This window comes from Onychostoma macrolepis, chromosome 03, assembly GCF_012432095.1.
Source record: "Onychostoma macrolepis isolate SWU-2019 chromosome 03, ASM1243209v1, whole genome shotgun sequence".
Lineage (NCBI taxonomy): Eukaryota > Metazoa > Chordata > Actinopteri > Cypriniformes > Cyprinidae > Onychostoma > Onychostoma macrolepis.
Window position 1 is genome coordinate 35,416,886 of NC_081157.1, and position 17,682 is coordinate 35,434,567.

The following is a 17,682-nucleotide window of genomic DNA, read 5'->3' on the forward strand; positions in this document are numbered from 1 at the left end:
GATCCATCATAAAGGCCAGTGGGGAACCGTGTGTGATGATAACTGGGACCTGAATGATGCTGCTGTGGTCTGCAGACAGTTACGGTGTGGATCAGCCATCAGTGCACCTCATAAAGCCGCCTATGGTCCAGGCAGTGGATCAATCTGGCTGGATGATGTTAAATGTTCAGGAAGTGAAGGAGCCCTCACACAATGTTCACACAGTGGATTAGGAAATCATAACTGTAATCATAGTGAAGATGCTGGTGTTGTTTGCTCAGGTATCTTCAATTCAATTCAACACTGTAAAAACTTTTATTATGATCTACTCAATTTTTTTGGTGAAACATTTTTACACTAAAAAATATTGAGTAAATTTGAAAGATGTGAAATCATTGAAATATACTTCAAGAGTCAAGTGAATGTAACTAAAAATATTAAGTAGATTCAAATAATTAGATGAACTAATCTCATAAATAAAATTGAGTGAGTAATTATAATAAAAATCCTTAATCAATGCAATAGTAATTCTAAATCAAACACACTCAAAATTTAAGTAGATTCAAATAATTAGATTAATTGTTCTCAATCATTATAATTAAAATCCTTAAATGCAATAGTAGTTCAATAGTAAATCAAAAACACACACAGAAAATGTAGATTTAATTTACATGCTGTATATACAAATGTCCTATATTTACTTTTTACTTATGGAGTAAATGGTAAATGCAGTTTAAAAATATGAGTACTTTACAATATGTATAATAAAACCAAATGATAACCAAAACACATTGTTTTAATTAAACATTTATTTGTCAAATTTGACCACAACTCCATACTTTTCAAATGACTTGAATAAATTTTAGACACTGAATGGATACTACAAAATTCATTACATTCACAATTCATAAAAAAAAAAAAAAACATTTAAAATTTTAGACATTTAAAAGCATTACTTCCCCAATTAGACAATAAAAACAATGTCATCAATGTCACAAATTAAGATATTTTTGACGGAGTCTGAGAGCTCTCTGACCCTCCATAGACAGCAAGGGTCCTAACACGATCAAGGCTCAGAAAGGTAGCAAGGAGATCGGTAAAATAATCCATATGACATCAGGGGTTCAACCATAATTTTACTTAGCTATGTCACATGGATTATTTTACCGATCTCCTTGCTACCTTTCTGAGCCTTGATCGTGTTAGGACCCTTGCTGTCATATATAAATATACTTAATATATAAACGTAAAATTTTTCTTAAATATATACACATGCATGTGTGTGTATTTATATATTCTTAATAAATATACACTGTACCCACACATATATTATGTAAACAAAAACTTTTATTTTGGATGCATCACTAACAATCTAGGCAATCAGGTAATTTTTTAGTCTTTGAACCTTTGTAGAAAGTTTCAGTGGATCCAGATCCAGTAAAAGTTTCTGGAAGACCTCCAAAGTGTTGTGCTGTAAAACAAATGTTCAACAGTTTTGCCATGAGATTCATAACTTTACACTTCACATCAATAACAGTAAGGTAGTGGTTGACTGCTCTTACGAAAATTAACCAGTCTTACTACAAAACTACAATACAGTGTCACTGTAGTTAAACCATGGTAAACACAAATTAACCATGGTATCAAACATTAATACGTTATATCTTAAACCATGGTATTTGTAGTAAAACTGTCCTATACAAATGGTAATGAATCAAAAACATTACTACACTTTACTACAATAAAACCATGGTTGATTTTGGTAAGGATGAAAAGGAAACTTGATAACTGATAACGCAACCTGATCTCACAGAATTCCGTGTAATGTTCACGGACTTAATTAACCCCGAATCTGTGGTGGCTTCACGGAATCGCCGAAAATGCCGTGCTGGGCTCACAGAAGGCATCAGCCGTGGTCCATGCACGGATTCACTGGTTCAACACCAGCGCTGCATCGGACCACGTAAAAAGAGTGACTCCGATGCAGTTATACTTTCACTGGAGTACCTGACCCCACCCCTGCCCTAAACCTACCCAGTTCTGAACAATAATGATGACGAGAAATGTCCCAGTATCGCGTCGGCATATTGATGCTAAGGGTTTCCGTGCGTGGAGCACGGCTGATGCCTGTCACTGACTCACATTGGTATCACTTCTGTGAGTCCATCACGGAATTTTCGGCGATTCCGTGAAGCCAGCACAGATTCGGGGTTAATTAAGTCCGTGAACATTACACGGAATTCTGTGAGATCAGGTTGGATAACGAGACAACTTCTTCACTATGCCTCCGCCATTTTGAGTGATTCCGAATGACGTTTCAGCTGTGCTTCGGTAAAAATCATGAAAAAAAAAGGCTCTCTGAAAAATTTTAACTAAAATATGTTAACTTTTTACACACAGTAATATCGTACCTTCGGCAATTCCGACATGGTGTGAACTCACTCAGAGAGACGGCCGTCTCTTTCAACGGGCCACTGACGCTGCAGCGCACCGGGATTTGTCCCATTAACGTTACACCAGTTTAGTTACAATTGCTGGACTACGGATAGACTAGTAACTTTAGTCGTTGTTTTCTGCAATCGCTCACACGTATACGCTCATCGCCCAAGTAAATAAATTGACGAAACCAACACGGCGGTTTATACAGCCCCTTCCGCCTCCCCCTTAACACGGACACGCTATGTTGCGTTAAAACAGGAATAATTGGCTTCTTTTACATACATAAAGTTTCCAAGCTGTATTAACCGTATTTTAGCTTAATATTTGATGGTATGAAAAAAAAAAAAGTCACAGCGATCCTAGAAATGTGTGCCCCTTCCAAAAAGTTAACGTTACCAAAGAACAGCATGGCTGCAACAGCATTCAAAAACATACACCGGACGTGTTGTGAACCCGAAAACACAACCAATATTTCATTAACTTTTGATAATTGTCTACTTACCAGTATTTTAAACGAGTCGTGAGGTAGTTTTCTTCAGACCAGCAAGCAGCAGTCGTTCAGCTCTCAGCGCGATCCTTGTGTCCACGTGATCACAAATAGCCGCGAAACTTACTCAATTTTTTAAGTCGATGCAAAATACAAAAAAAATTGATAGAAAACAAGTAATAATTTTGGTTCTTAAAACTAACAGGTTTCATTGCATCATTCTCGAATATTTTCATTTAAATGTACCAAAAACATTAAGGACATGTGAAAAACATAATTTGTTAGTTAAATGCTTAATTTTTTAATTAAAAAATACGTAAATAGCACAAGTAAATTTGAGTTAAAATAAACTGTGGGATATTTACTCCTTACTTTTGGTAATTCCAACTCAAATAATCTCTTAAATGATATTCAGAGATTTTATTAAGTTAATACAAGTTTTTATTTTTGTGATATTTACAAAGCCACTGAATTATTTTTTAGAGTGAAGTTTATTTGTATAGCACTTTTCACAGTACAAATCGTTGCAAAGCAGCTTTACAGGAAATGTTGCATTTTCTTAAATCTTTTGCATTTTCACACATTATTTTGGAGGACATGTGTAACAGAAATTACATTAAGCTTCATTAATTTCATTCTTTCATGTTCATCATGTCCCAAACTATTTAAAATAAACACATATTTATTTAGCAGGTGACCTGCACTTGCCGACTCTTTCCCTGACCTCAAGACATGCAGCTGTTTCTCCTGGAGAAAATATCCAGTTCAACTGCACAACACCTAAACCAAGATGCAATGCTACTGCTGAATTCCAGCTCTTCAGAAACGGATCATCTGTATCCTCCCAGACACATGTATCTAGTGTGACTTTCAACCTTGTTAATGTATACGTCTCACATCAGGGCAGCTACAGCTGTTGTTACTCCTACCAAAACAACAACTACCAAAAAAAGTCACCTTTGAGTAACACTGTTATCATCAATGTGGGTGAGTGCAGCCAGCTTAGTCTCATTGCCTACATCATAGATTGCATGGATTAGTAACATATAGTCAGAGCTGGGTAGTAACTGATTACATGTAATCTGGATTACGTAATCAGATTAAAAAAATTAAGTACCTGTAATTAGAGTAAATTACATTTTAAAATACTCATAATCAGACTACAGTTACTTTTTTATTGATTACATGATTATATAGCCTATTCACACAATAGCTATAAATTATTCCTAATTTATCGATTCTCTCTAATTTCTCTTTTTTCTCTTTAAAATTTTCCTTTCTAAATAGTCTACCATTAATATACACTCAAAGTCCAGTTTTGTGGACATTCACACATAGACTAGTCATTATTCAGGTGGCAACCAAGCGGCAACCTCCCGCTCTCTCTCTTGAAACCAACACGGAAGTGACTAAAACTGAAATTCATCGACTGGCCGCTGGAGGCTGGCTCCAAAAGGGAGTCAGTCCCATAGACTCCCCATGTTAAAATGCCCAACTTTACAGCAGAAAAAAAAAATGTTTACAGCCTGGTACAAAAAGTGGTTTTGGTCTATATAGCTAATTTTGCCCTTCGTGACAACAGTGAGGGGGGTGAATTTTTTTTATAACTCATCCGTTATTCTGTACATGAATGTTAATCCACGCTACATGAACCGTTTCATATAAACTGGAATAAATACAAAACTAGAGCCAAACTAAAACTGAAATGAGACAGTAATAAACAGTATAGTGAATAAATGAAATAATCTTAACTAAAGGACATTTACAACACGTATTTCTGTACATTTCGAAATAAGGTGCATTAAAAGTGAATAAATCCTTGATTAATATGAATATTTTAATTAAAAACGTATCCCCGTGTAATTAAACTTTTAAATAACAGCAGAGTTAGCGAGTTTTTGGATATGGTAAGATTAAATTTATTTTAGTGAACAAAGTACCACATTTCAGTACCACGCATTCCTTTACATCACAAACCTCTGTCAATGCAATTCTTAGCGATGCTTCAAAACTTGTGTGGTCCAGTTGTGATTCGCCTTGTGTAGTGCATAAACGATAAGTGCAGAAGTGATATTTATACCCAGGAGGCAACCAGTTCTGTAAAAGTAAAAAGTCATCGGACAGAGAGTTCGGCCATTAGCATTATAACTGAGATGGCACAAAGTTAGACACATAACAGTAAGCCAAGTTTAATATTAGTTTAATACTTTAATGCTTAATTTTTTTTGGAACCAGTGATACTTTTTTTAGAATTTTTTTGATGAATAAAAAGCTAAAAAGAACCGCATTTATACAAAATATAAATATTTTCTAATAATACAAGCTTTACTATCACAGTACTGTATATTGTTAGAAAAGATTTCTATTTTAAATAAATGCTGTTCCTTTTCAACTTGTTATTCATCAAATAATCCTGAAAAAAGTATCACAGTTTCCAAAATAAACAAACAAATAAATGTTAAGCAGCACAACTGTATATTAAAATAGAAACCCATTATTTTAAATTCCAATATTATTTGAAAATATTGTTCATTTCTGTAATTTGATCAAATCCTTGACGAGCAGGAGAGACTTCTTGTCATGTAATTTGGAATCAGTAACGGATTACAATTTGTAAGTAATCTACCCAGCTCTGCACATAAGTGAACTCGTTCTTGTATGATGCCTTTTTTGCAATTGAGCTCCTTTGTAAAATGGCTGTGGATTAAATTTTGATCCTGACAAGACGCAGTTCTTGAAGTCATTTTTTAGTTATTTAAAGACGTTAGTTTTATTGTTTGAGTCTCTGTAATCATATAAATGTATTCTTCTTGTTTTCTAGTGAACTTGCAGCAGCCCAGCATTTCCCACAGTGCTCCTGATGGATGGTTTCACGTGGGGCCTCAGGGGCCAGTGATCAACAGGGGCCACAGTTTCACTATCATCTGTTCAATTCAATCTCAGTATCCTGGAGGCTCTTTTTACCTGTTCAGAGGGTCAAGCATCACTAGGACTGAGTCAGCTGTCAGTCACTCTGCCTCCTTCTTCTTTCCTGAGGCAGATTTTTCACAGGAGGGAAATTACAGCTGTGTTTATGAAGTCAGTGTCTCCTCACGCTCCTTCCGTTCATCTGCCTCTGAACTGCTGCTCATCACTATCACAGGTACTGATGTGTAAGAGTCTAAAAACAAGCTGCACTGCTGGTAATGAAAGTTTAACTCAAACACGTGTGTCTCTCTCAGCCTCCCTGCTTCCTGTCATTGGTGCTGCAGTGTCAGCATGTCTGTCCTGATAATAACGGTAACACTTCATTTTAAGGTGTCCTTGTTACACATTACATGTACTTACTATTATAATAACAATAAATTATGCATAATTACATGCAAGTAACCCTAAACCAAACCCTAATCCTAACCCTAACTATATAGTTAGTACATGTAGTTAATTAGTCCTATTACTCAGTACTTAACTGTATAATTACACTGTAACAAGGACACCTTAAGATAAAGTGTAAGCATAATAATAAAATAAACTTTCTATAGCACCATTCAATGCAATTCAAAGTACTTTACACTAACAAATATAAGCTACGGCATCTAGTACATTTCAAAGATATCACACAAAAGATATTATATACAGTATATGTAAAATAAAACACATCAAAGATAAAGAAAATGACATAGAACACAATTTATCATAAGCATAATACATTTTAAAAAACTAATCAAAGGCTATGGCAAACTTTCTTTTATATATTATAAAAATATTAAGCAAACTGGCTTCCCTAATATTGTCACGGTCAGGCAGGGATGTGGAGTGATGAGTAAGCTAGTGCAAGAGTGGTGATGTTACAGTCAACACTAAAGCTAAAAAAAACACACACACACATTTCACATTAAAGAACTGCTTGATTCATTTTGTCAAAAGCACATGATCTATGATGTCTTTGGCTTCATTCGCCTGAAAAATATGTGACTTCTTCAGAAGTTCTTCAGGTTCAGAAGAAGCGAACCTCAGTGCCGGTCCCTTTATATTACATTATAATGTGTTACCGTTATTTACTTATTTTTAATATCGTAATTTACTGTATATATGAAGCTCAAATTAATTTATGAAATAACGTCTCGGGTTACTTGACTGTAACCCTGTTCCCAGGGGCGTAAATTTCGTTTTTGAAGGGGACACAAATAATACAGATAAAATTGTACTTGTAAGGATATGTATACGCAGAGGAAAGCTACTACTATTAGTGAAGCAGGGAGACTAGGCGTTATTTTAATGACAAATGTTGAGAGTGCGAATATCTTCCCTCACACGCAGATTTTCTTCATCCGATGTTTAAGTGAATAAAGTAGCAAATTAACAGCCTTACTTACTGGCAGAGGTGTCAAGTAACGAAGTACAAATACTTCGTAATACTTATGTAGAAATTTTGGGTATCTATACTTTACTGGAGTAATTATTTTTCAGCCGACTTTTTACTTCTACTCCTTACATTTTCACGCAATTGTCTGTACTTTCTACTCCTGACATTTAAAAAATAGCCTCGTTACTCCTATTTCATTTCGGCTTGTTTTCATTCCGGCTTGTCATCTTTCAAAAAAAAAAAAAACCTATCCAGATAAATCGCGCCATCCGGATAAAGTGAATTTGATTGAGGTTGGATGAGAAGTATAAACATATACCATTCCGACGCCCTGTTGGTTTGTACGCGATCCATCGCACCTGCACATGACACAAATCACGTCACACTCCAGCAAGGACATAGCCAGTGTTGGGGTCGTTCAAAAAAGATCAAAAAAGATTTTTCTTAAAAGTTATTATTTCTCCACTACTGGCTCATTTATTAAACGGGTGCTTTCTCTTCGTCCTCCGCAAATTAAGCTACAGTAGGTAGTTCGGTAGAGAGACGTTTGAATAAATTAGCGTTTGCGATTGACAATGCTGTGATAAGTAGGCTATACTAACTTTGTAACTCGTTACCCCCAACACTGGACACAGCAGACGTATGTAGCCAAGTACGAAGATGTCCGTGGCAGAGACTCAAGAAGAGAACTCGAGCGAAATGTAACTGATGTAGATTACCCTGTTGTTGTACATACAGGATTGAGTCCAAAGTGTTTGTTACATCTTCTAGTTAAATGTGACATTGTTGCCATTAGCTATAGAATTGAGCATAGTACAAACCAGGAGGGTATCAGGATTGAGTTTATTAATCACTTGGATTAATCATTAATTTTGACAGCACTAATGTTTATTGTATATAGTCAGGGGTGCACATAAGTGGTCCGAAGGTCCGCATGCGCGACCAAAATTAAAAATGCGCTGCGTAAATAAGTTCTGACAGCGCATTTGCGTACCGACATGGTTGACAGCTGTTAATGCACAATTACCATTTTAGATCGACAAACTGTACTGTATAAGATTTCTATTCAAACTGCATAATCTAGGCTACCCGCTGCAGTTTTCAAAGCAAAACTGTCTGTGACATTTCATTCACTGACGCAATTCCAGTGTTGCCAACTAATTTTCAGAGAAAGTTGCTAAAGGAAGGTCAATTTGTTGCTAAAAGTTGCTAAATGACGTTGTGATGTCATTGCGCGATGACGTCATTGCGTAATCACGGCGCAAAATTGTCACAACATCAAATCTCAGCAAAAATATATATTTTATATATGTTAATTTAGATTTGTTTGTAAAATAATATGCATAATATCATATTAAAATATAAATAACTGTATTTTAAAATACATTGAATTATTGAACACTTACACATTTTTGAATGATTACAATTAAATTTTTTTTTTTTTTTTTATAGCTAGTAAACTAGTAATATAACACATTCTCAACAATAATGCTTTAAGCAGTGTATTAGTAGTTAGTATGCTACACTCCAAGAAAAGGCTGTAAAAATAGGGCACAATAAACTTATGTTAATATGAAAGAATTTTCCGTATTGGTTTTTTACCTGCATTTTAAATTACGCATTGTGTTTTCGGGTTACAGGGTTACAATGGATAACATCCTGGAAAATTACTAGTAGCCTATCTTTTCCATTTTTCTTACAGCGTACTAACTGATCAACAATCGCAAGTACAAGCTACTAACAAAGTGTATCATAAATGAACAATTATTCAATTATTCAGTTATTATTATTATTAAATTGAAGAATTGCAAATAGCAGCTAACTCAATTCACATGATGGGTGTACTGCTAGGCATCTTTGGTTTTCTTTTTGTGTAATTTGGATGGAAAATGTGTCTTTTAATTGTCTGAGTCAAAAGTTGCTAAAAGTTGCCAAATACATTTTTTAAAATTGCTAAATTTGTTGCTAGGTGCTTTTGGAAGAAAATGTTGCTAGGGTAGTCTGAAAAGTTGCTAAATTTAGCAACAAAATTGCTAAGTTGGCAACACTGCGCAATTCCATCAGCAGCGCTAAAGCCGGAAGCGCATAATACTTACTTGCCGGCAACCCGCCGAAATAAAAGCTCGCTGATTTTACGTTTGAAAATGATGAAAAATAAAATTAAATATAATAAAATAATAAATATAATAAAGTAATAAAATTACCTGCCCTGGGTATAGCAATTTTCTTGTCCGTTGCCCTCACAGATTCCTGCAGCTAAGCTTGGGTGTACATTTACATTCCAATAAAGGTTAATGATGACATTCCTCTGAAGTTTGACTTTTTGCACCATTACAATACTTATAGGCAACTAGTCATCATATTTTCCGCTCCATGAAACACGTTAATGCTCAGTAGTACACATATATGGTTCTTTAATGTATTTGCATTGTACTAAAATGCGTTAATTTTTAATGGGCATATATGCGGCTGAAACAGGTATCCTAGTGCAACCCAAATTTTTCAACATTAACATTTTAATATAACATTATAGTCAATATGGCCTTTAGAAAAATGTTTTTTTTGAGGAGGTGGGGTAGTGCACAATAGGCCCCTGTGGCGCGGCCTAAACTTTTGTCCTTAATGGCATTTTTTTCCTTACATTACTTTTACTTTTATACTTTCAGTAGTTTTGAAACCAGTACTTTTCAGTACAGTACAGACAGAGTGCTTTTTAAGACACTTGTGCTTTTAGGGGGCACAATTTTAAAATTCATCCTAACCTACTTAAAGTATTATTAATTCAGTATTTTTTAACCATGTCATGTATCATTGCAATCTCAAGAAATAATCTATAACAATTTCAACTAAAATTAATATTTCATCATGTTTAATTTATTTTGACAAATAATTTTGTATGTCAGGGGCATCATTTTTGAGGGGGCACGAGTGAAGAGGGGGAGGGGGGACTCTCATGCTTGTCATATGACACACAGCAGCCACAATACCACTGTATAACTGATATAGGCTTATGTATTATTATTTTTTTATTCGAAATATTCCCAAAATATATCATGAAATATCTCGATTCTCAAATATGTGTAAGTAAATGCATTTTGCACCTTTATAGATTATGTTAGTTGATCTATAATGGGCGATAGGCAAAGTAGCCTAATAGCAAAGTAGCCCAATAGCCTAATAGTGTAATATTAACTTTGCATAAAAATCCATACCAGATGTACCATAAAATGAGTGTCATACCATAACCATATAATACGACTGAGTTTGTATTTTATGTGGATTTAATAAAAACATTGTAAGTTACTAATTAGCCCATAACACTTTCATTGTACAATTGTACAAAAAGAGCAGAGAAGAACATTTTCACTTCAGTCCAGCGAGTTCAAGCACTCTCAAAAACTCCCATAATAATCTCTAAAGCTGTTTACACTGTGAAATTAATATCTTACTTACATTGGTACATCTTCATTTTGTTATTTCTGAGGACAGAATTCAGTCAGCGAGCGCGTGCGTTGTGACGAAATAGCGGCGCTTTGGCGATGACTCATCTGAACGCTTCTGATTGGTCCTTGCAGTCATAAACTCAACAGAATCATATGGGATTGGTTATAATGCGCAGTGCTTTAAAACGTATCTGTCTCTGTGCCAGCCAGCGAACGCAGATTTGAATTTAACAGCTGTTTTTCTTTTTATATAGTTTACAGGACAAACTGCACATTTCACCCAAAATTATTTGGTGTGATATGATTCCAAATTTGGCCCCCCCAGAGATGAAGTTTCCAGAACTCAGGGTGGGCATGTCCCCTGTGCCTGAGATACAAGATCTCTGCTGACCGGAATCGCCAACGGCGAGCCGCTGAGGAGGGATATTAGATCTGAGAACCATACTCTGATCGGCCAACAGGGCGCTACCAGTAAGAAGGCGAGTCCCTTGTTGACGGACCTAGGCCAGGACTCCCGGGAGCAGAGCGATTGGAGGAAATGCGTAAAGACGCAATCTAGGCCACATATGGGCCATTGCCTCCAGATCAAGGGGAGCTGGAGGAGTCAGAGAGAAGTAGAGGGGACATTGTGTTGTTTCCTGTGAAGCAAAGAGGTCCACGTCCGCTTTTAACATTTTTCTGACTACCTTGGAATGGAGTTTCCATTCCCAGTGCTTGTCTGGACACCGAATCTGCTCCCACATTCATATGCCCCAGAATGCAAATTGCCATGATGGACAGGAACTTGTCCCATGTCCAAAGCAGAACCTGCTGTGCTAGCCTAATCAGATGGCACAAATGCAGTCTGCCCTAACGGCTTACGTAAGTGATTACCACAGCCTTGTCCCCCGCTCTAGGATGTGGTAGCCCCTGCTGGAGGATGTATTTCAGACCTGCGATACAGCCATCATTCTGAGGCAATTGATGTGCCAGTTGAGAAGATGACCTCTCCAGATCCCTTGGGCTGGACGGTCATCTAAGACTGAAGACCCCAGGAACTCCCTGCGTTGTGGCAAAGTTTCTGGATGAATGTATACGTAAATTTTCATCAAACAATCCCCTGATTGGACAACCCCCCGTCATTTCTGAGAACCAGAAAATATTGGCTGTAGCAGCCCGACTCTCTGTCTGGGAAAGGAAGATGTTCTATGACTTGTCCAGCAGAATTTGCAATTCCTGTTTCAACAAATATGCTTGTTTCAGTTTCACAGTAGTGGAGACCACGCGGAGGACAATACACAAACCGTATCCTGTAGCCCTTTCTACAGTCCTTTCGACCCAAGAAGAGATTATTTGGCAGTAGCGTCCACACTGCCAATTTATCTGAATGTCTAATTGTGACACTTTGTTTTGCTGGGGTAATGCTAAATGTTTGGTGTCCTGAAACACGGCAGGCACAACTGCACATGTAACATTTCACTGGAGACCGTTACTCCCCGAAACACTGGTGGTGGTGGAGGTTGTACAGCGATTCCCTAAGGGTGCCAGGAAGGAGCCCCTAAATCTATATTTGATACAATCACACCTGCATGATTAAACCGTTCAGCGCGTCATATCATCAGCTGCTAAATTCAGATCTGCTTCGCTGGCTGGTGCTGAGCCAGAGACAGACGCGTTTTCACAGCATTGTGCATTAAACCAATCACACACGATGCTGTTGAGCTTATGAACTAGAACTAAAACCGTTCCTAGTTCCTGCAGTGCGAACTCCCCAAAAGTGGGTAGTTCCCAGTCCCGGCGCCATGGGCGGGCAATGGGGGGCCTGGCCCGCCCTGTGAGTCACTAGTGCCCGCCCTGGATGAGCCTGCTGAGTAAAGAAAACGCTGTACTATTCAAACATCAGGTATTAATTATTTACCCTTGCATTGCGAAAAAGCGGATATCTGTCTCCTCCAGGCTGTGCGCGGCGCGTCTATCTGAAAGGAGGCGGGGTGAAGTTACGAGCTTTCGCTGAGAGCTTGAGGATCCAATGGTGTTACAAAGTTTTACTGACAAGCTCTTTTTAATGATCGGCATTGGTTAAACATTTTAAAACCCTCTGATTTAAAATAATAATGACGAATTATAATAGAGATATGAAGTATGGATAATTTTTCACGGTACACCTGACTGGGCTAGGGTATGGCAAGAGGCCAGTGTCACATTTTCAATCGTGATGGTATTCAGCACTCTTGGTCGTGTGATGTTGCTTAACTGCAGTGGCGCCTGCCAGAGGCGTCATGCCCATTCGAAGTAAGGGGGCACGTGCCCCCTCAGATTTTTGAGCCAAGTGGATTTTGAAGGCAGCTTCCAAAAGACAAAAAAAAAAAAAAAGTAGCCTAATAATATTTTCTATATTTGATACAATCACACCTGCGTGATTAAATCGTTCAGCGCGTCATATCATCAGCTGCTAAATTCAGATCTGCTTCGCTGGCTGGTGCTGAGCCAGAGACAGACGCGTTTTCACAGCATTGTGCATTAAACCAATCACACACGATGCTGTTGAGCTTATGAATGCAATGACCAATCAGAGGTGTTCAGATGAGTCACCGCTAAAATGCCGGTGTTTTCTTCACTTGCTCGCTGACTGAGCTCTTTCTGGCGAATTCTCTAGTTAGAAACAACAAAATGCAGATGTGTCTGTAAGTAAGATATTCTTTTCACAGTGTAAACAGCTTCAGTGATTTTAATGGGAGTTTTTGAGAGTGCTTGAACTCTAGACTGTCAGTGAAAATGTTCTTCAATAATGTAAATGTGCTTTGCTCTCTTTCTGTACAATGAAAGTGTTACTTAGCCTAACTTACAATGTTTTTATTCACATTAACTTTCAATGTTAAATTCACATTAAATATAAATTCAGTCATATTAAAACTATGTTATGACATGACACCCTGTTACTTAAGTGAACAGACAGGTTTTTATGCATAGTTAATAGACTACATTATTAGGCTATTTTGACCATCGCCCATTATAGATCAACTAACATAATCTATAAAGGTGAGAATCAAGATATTCATATTTCATGATTTTTCGAATAAAAGGGAAAAATAAATAATTAAATAAATAAATAAACAAGAACATAAGTGCTATTGTGGCTGCTGTGTGTCACATGATGACCCCAACTCGTGCCCCAACATTTCAGCAGTAAATTATAGGCCCGTGTCCCGTATTTCTGTCGACTGAACCAGCCATGCCATTAATAATGAATGTATCAGTCTTTTGCATGCCAAAGTCAATTTCTGCTTATAAACATTGCGTCAAATATAAAGAGAAAATCGTGCTACACGCACTTTCATGAGATCGGTTTAGATTACAACAATTAATTTGTAGCCTATTTTACAAATAGGAATACAACGAATTCATGACAATGTTTTACATTCAAGCTACCTGTAAAATTTATTGTGAAAAGTTCTTTAAAATCATCTGGAATGCAATAAAGTAATTTTAAAAGCTGTTTTGCTGCATGGATTAAAAATAGGCTAATAAATAATTCACACATCAGACAAAATTGCGTTCCAGAAAATCCTTTAAATCTTAAGGATTCAGAGCAGAGCAACATAAAAATCAGAAAAAAATATAATCGGGCATGTTTTAGACTTTTCCTTATTTTTATATTTTAGATGGTGATGAAAAATGACTTCATTGGACGTGCCTTTAGAGAGAAATGCATCTTTACGGATTACATAATGAAAGAGTTTTTGTTTTCGATTTGAATTTAAAGCTTTCTATAGATATATTTATCATATTTGGGACTCAATTCGTTCAGTTTCGGTTCATCATTGTGAAGCGCTCCTATTCAAGACGAGACGGCAAGCGCATCTGTTTTCCTATTTATTTTAATAAAAGCACAACGTTTTGCTGATATTGTGAATGCACACAAATAAAAGTAGACCCTTTACAGTTCCGAATGATGTATTACTCTTACCTTTATAAGCAAAAATTACGGCATATTTTAAGTTGCGCCTCCATGTCCTGCAAAGTGTGCTTCAGCTTCTACTCTTCACACAAACGATTAGATATGCACCTAGCGCACATTTATATAATTCAAACATTTATACTAACATTGTGATGCTTGAACTGTTTCTATATATTTCATTTTAGGCAAGTCGTGGTGCTTAGAGAAGGCTAAATTGATCAAACATAGGCTTTGATCTGTCTGCCGCTGGTCGCTTGGTCGTTACTTAAAAAACCTTACATTTAACGAACAAAAAGTACTCCAAACGTTTTTGTATTAGCTTTATAAAAAACGAAACGAAATATAATCACTTTACCATTACAGATATGACCTCATTTGTTTCTATTTTTCCTCGAGAGAGGCAGCGCAGCCTTGTTAGCGTCATTAGATTATGCACTATCGATCCCCATTTAGACTAAATGATGAAGAATGAAAATCGTGTTTTGGTGATTGTTATTGCCGTTTTAATCAGGCTAGGCTACTTGTCCGGTCGGGCAAGTAAAATTCTCTTTCAGTTGGCCTTTTAAAAAATCCACTTGTCCCGGATAAGCGGACAAGCGTGGATGTCGAGCCCTGCGATGTGTGTTTAGACTGCTTCAGTAGGCTAGGTCCAATCTTTACGACTCCTCTGTCTGTTGTATTGCGTCAGTGGAGTGGTACGTCAATTCTTCCTCGTTTTTTGTCCATTTAATTCATAATTAATGATATTATGCATTGCAATGAGGTTGATCTCATTTGTGCCCCCCTGAAAAAATGAAATGCCCGTCCGTGTATTTGTGTCTGGCGCCGGGTCTGGAAATGCCCAGGCACGCTTCAGAGGCGGGCGCGAGAACCTTCCAATCTGGCGAGAACACGAGAGAGAGGGGAACAATCAAATGACGTCACCTGCCGAGGTTATTTAAGCCAATTTTTGGCGTGTTTGACACACATGCTTCACAACCGGTCGAACAAAGAATGTTCTCTTTAGCGTTATTGAAACGCAACATCGAGTGTAGCTTTTGGTAGGGTCATTTAAATAACAGTCTAAGGACTGAGGCAGAGTTAAAATAGACAAATCGCAGATTTAATTTATTAATTTATGTTTAATTTATTTTACTTATTTTAGTGCCACACCAACACAAATTAATGACTTTGAAGATGACCGTTATTTATGTACAGTAAAAAAACAAAAACAAAAACAAATAATAAGTTGTAGAACCAGATATGAAACCAGCAACTGTAATGGGACACCAGCAGGTGAAAGTATGCCGCACAAGTCCTAAAAAAGTGAAGACAAAACTTTTCAATTGCCCCCAGGTGGCTGGACCCAGTATAGGTCATAAACCCCGCCCTCTCAATATAATCTAATGGGATGTGAGACAAACTACACAATTCAAATAATTTTTTTCAAAATATGTTTTTTTGGGGGGGGGGAAATTAATTTAAAAAAAAATTAATTTACTTACATTTAAATTAATCATTTGGTACAATGCACTTATTGTATACATACAATTTTTAACATTGTACTAATATTTTTAAAAATACCTATATGTAATTACATCTGTAATTCATTTATGTAATTCCATTTATAATTACACTGTTGACCCATCACTTACACCTTAACCCACACTTAACCAACCCATACCACCAAACCTGTCCCTAACCTTACCCGTATCCCACCTCAATAGCAGCAGAAGTGATTTGCAATACAATATGACCACAATAAGTACATTGTACTTATTTTTTGATGCAAGTACATAGTTAAGGTCACCTAATATAAAGTGTGACCTTTTTTTTATGTAGTTTTTATGTATGTTCAAGTGTTCATTCAGTGCAGCGTAACTGAGCTGTGGAATTTTGAATAAAGCATTTTTTTTCTGTATCTTTTCTATTTTAAAAAAAGTGTGAATTTTAGCTATATTTCTTAGCTGGAAAAATATATAATTTGATCACTTTATTAATATTGGATTTAAAACTTAAATCTGAGTCTAAAATAAGAGACCTGTAACCTCTGGTCTACATTTAACCAAATTAATGAACAGCATTTATTTTTGTTTTAAGGCCAACTAATGCAATTGCGTTTTTTCTTTGTTCAAACTAAAAAAAAAGTTATTACTCAACCAATTATTTACTGCCATGAGGCAGAATTTTTAGCAGCAGCATCAAGTTCAGCAGAGATGTACGGCTGTACAGAGAGATGTACAGTGATGTATGTCATCAGCAAAACAATGGAAACATTATTTTCTCAAATGATGTCCCCAAGTGGCATCATGTACAATGAAAATAATAATATATAAAAATATACCAAGGCAGTTTCTCAGACACATACAGGTGCATGTCCAAAAATTAGAATATCATGAAAAATGCTTCTTTTCTTTTTTTTTTGTAACATTTCAAAAAGTGAAACTTTCATATATTCTAGATTCATATATTTCATATATTCTAGATTGTAAAGTAAAACATCATATTCTACATGTAAAGTAAAACATTTCAAAATGTTTTTTTTTTTTTGGATTGTTTGTTTGTTTTAATTTTGATGATTAGAGCTTACAGCTCATGAAAGTCAAAAATCCAAAATCTCAAAATATTAGAATATTTACATTTGAGTTTCATTAAATGACCATCCCTACAGTATAAATCCCGGGTATCTCTTGTTCTTTGAAACCACAATAATGGGGAAGACTGCTGACTTGGCAATGGTCCAGAAGACAATCATTGACACCCTCCACAAACAGGGTAAGTCACAGAGGGTCATTACTGAAAGGGGTGGCTGTTCACAGATTGCTGTATCAAAGCATATTAAATGCAAAGTTGACTGGAAGGAAGAAATTGGGTAGGAAAAGGTGCACAAGCAACAGGGATGACGCAAGCTTGAGAATACTGTCAAGCAAAGCCGATTCAAACACGTGGGGCTTCACAAGGAGTGGACTGAAGCTGGAGTCAGTGCATCAAGAGTCACCATGCTCAGACGTCTTCAGGAAAAGGGCTACCAAGCCACTTCTGAAACAGAAACAACATCAGTAAAGTCTTACCT

The 17,682-nt window shown here is 36.5% G+C and overlaps 1 protein-coding gene across 1 annotated transcript in view; it reads left to right on the forward strand.

Annotated features, from left to right (window-relative positions):
* Positions 1–2,103: 2,103 nt before the first annotated feature.
* LOC131535396 (uncharacterized) overlaps positions 2,104–17,682 on the forward strand; it is a gene marked incomplete at its 5' end in the record, with an annotated part of 33,340 nt that continues 17,761 nt past the window's right edge. Inside the window, 3 exons of the mRNA XM_058768214.1 lie at positions 2,104–2,233; positions 3,596–3,892; positions 5,727–6,047. Of these exons, the coding sequence (XP_058624197.1) occupies positions 2,104–2,233; positions 3,596–3,892; positions 5,727–6,047 (748 nt within the window). The remainder of the gene's footprint in view (positions 2,234–3,595; positions 3,893–5,726; positions 6,048–17,682) is intronic.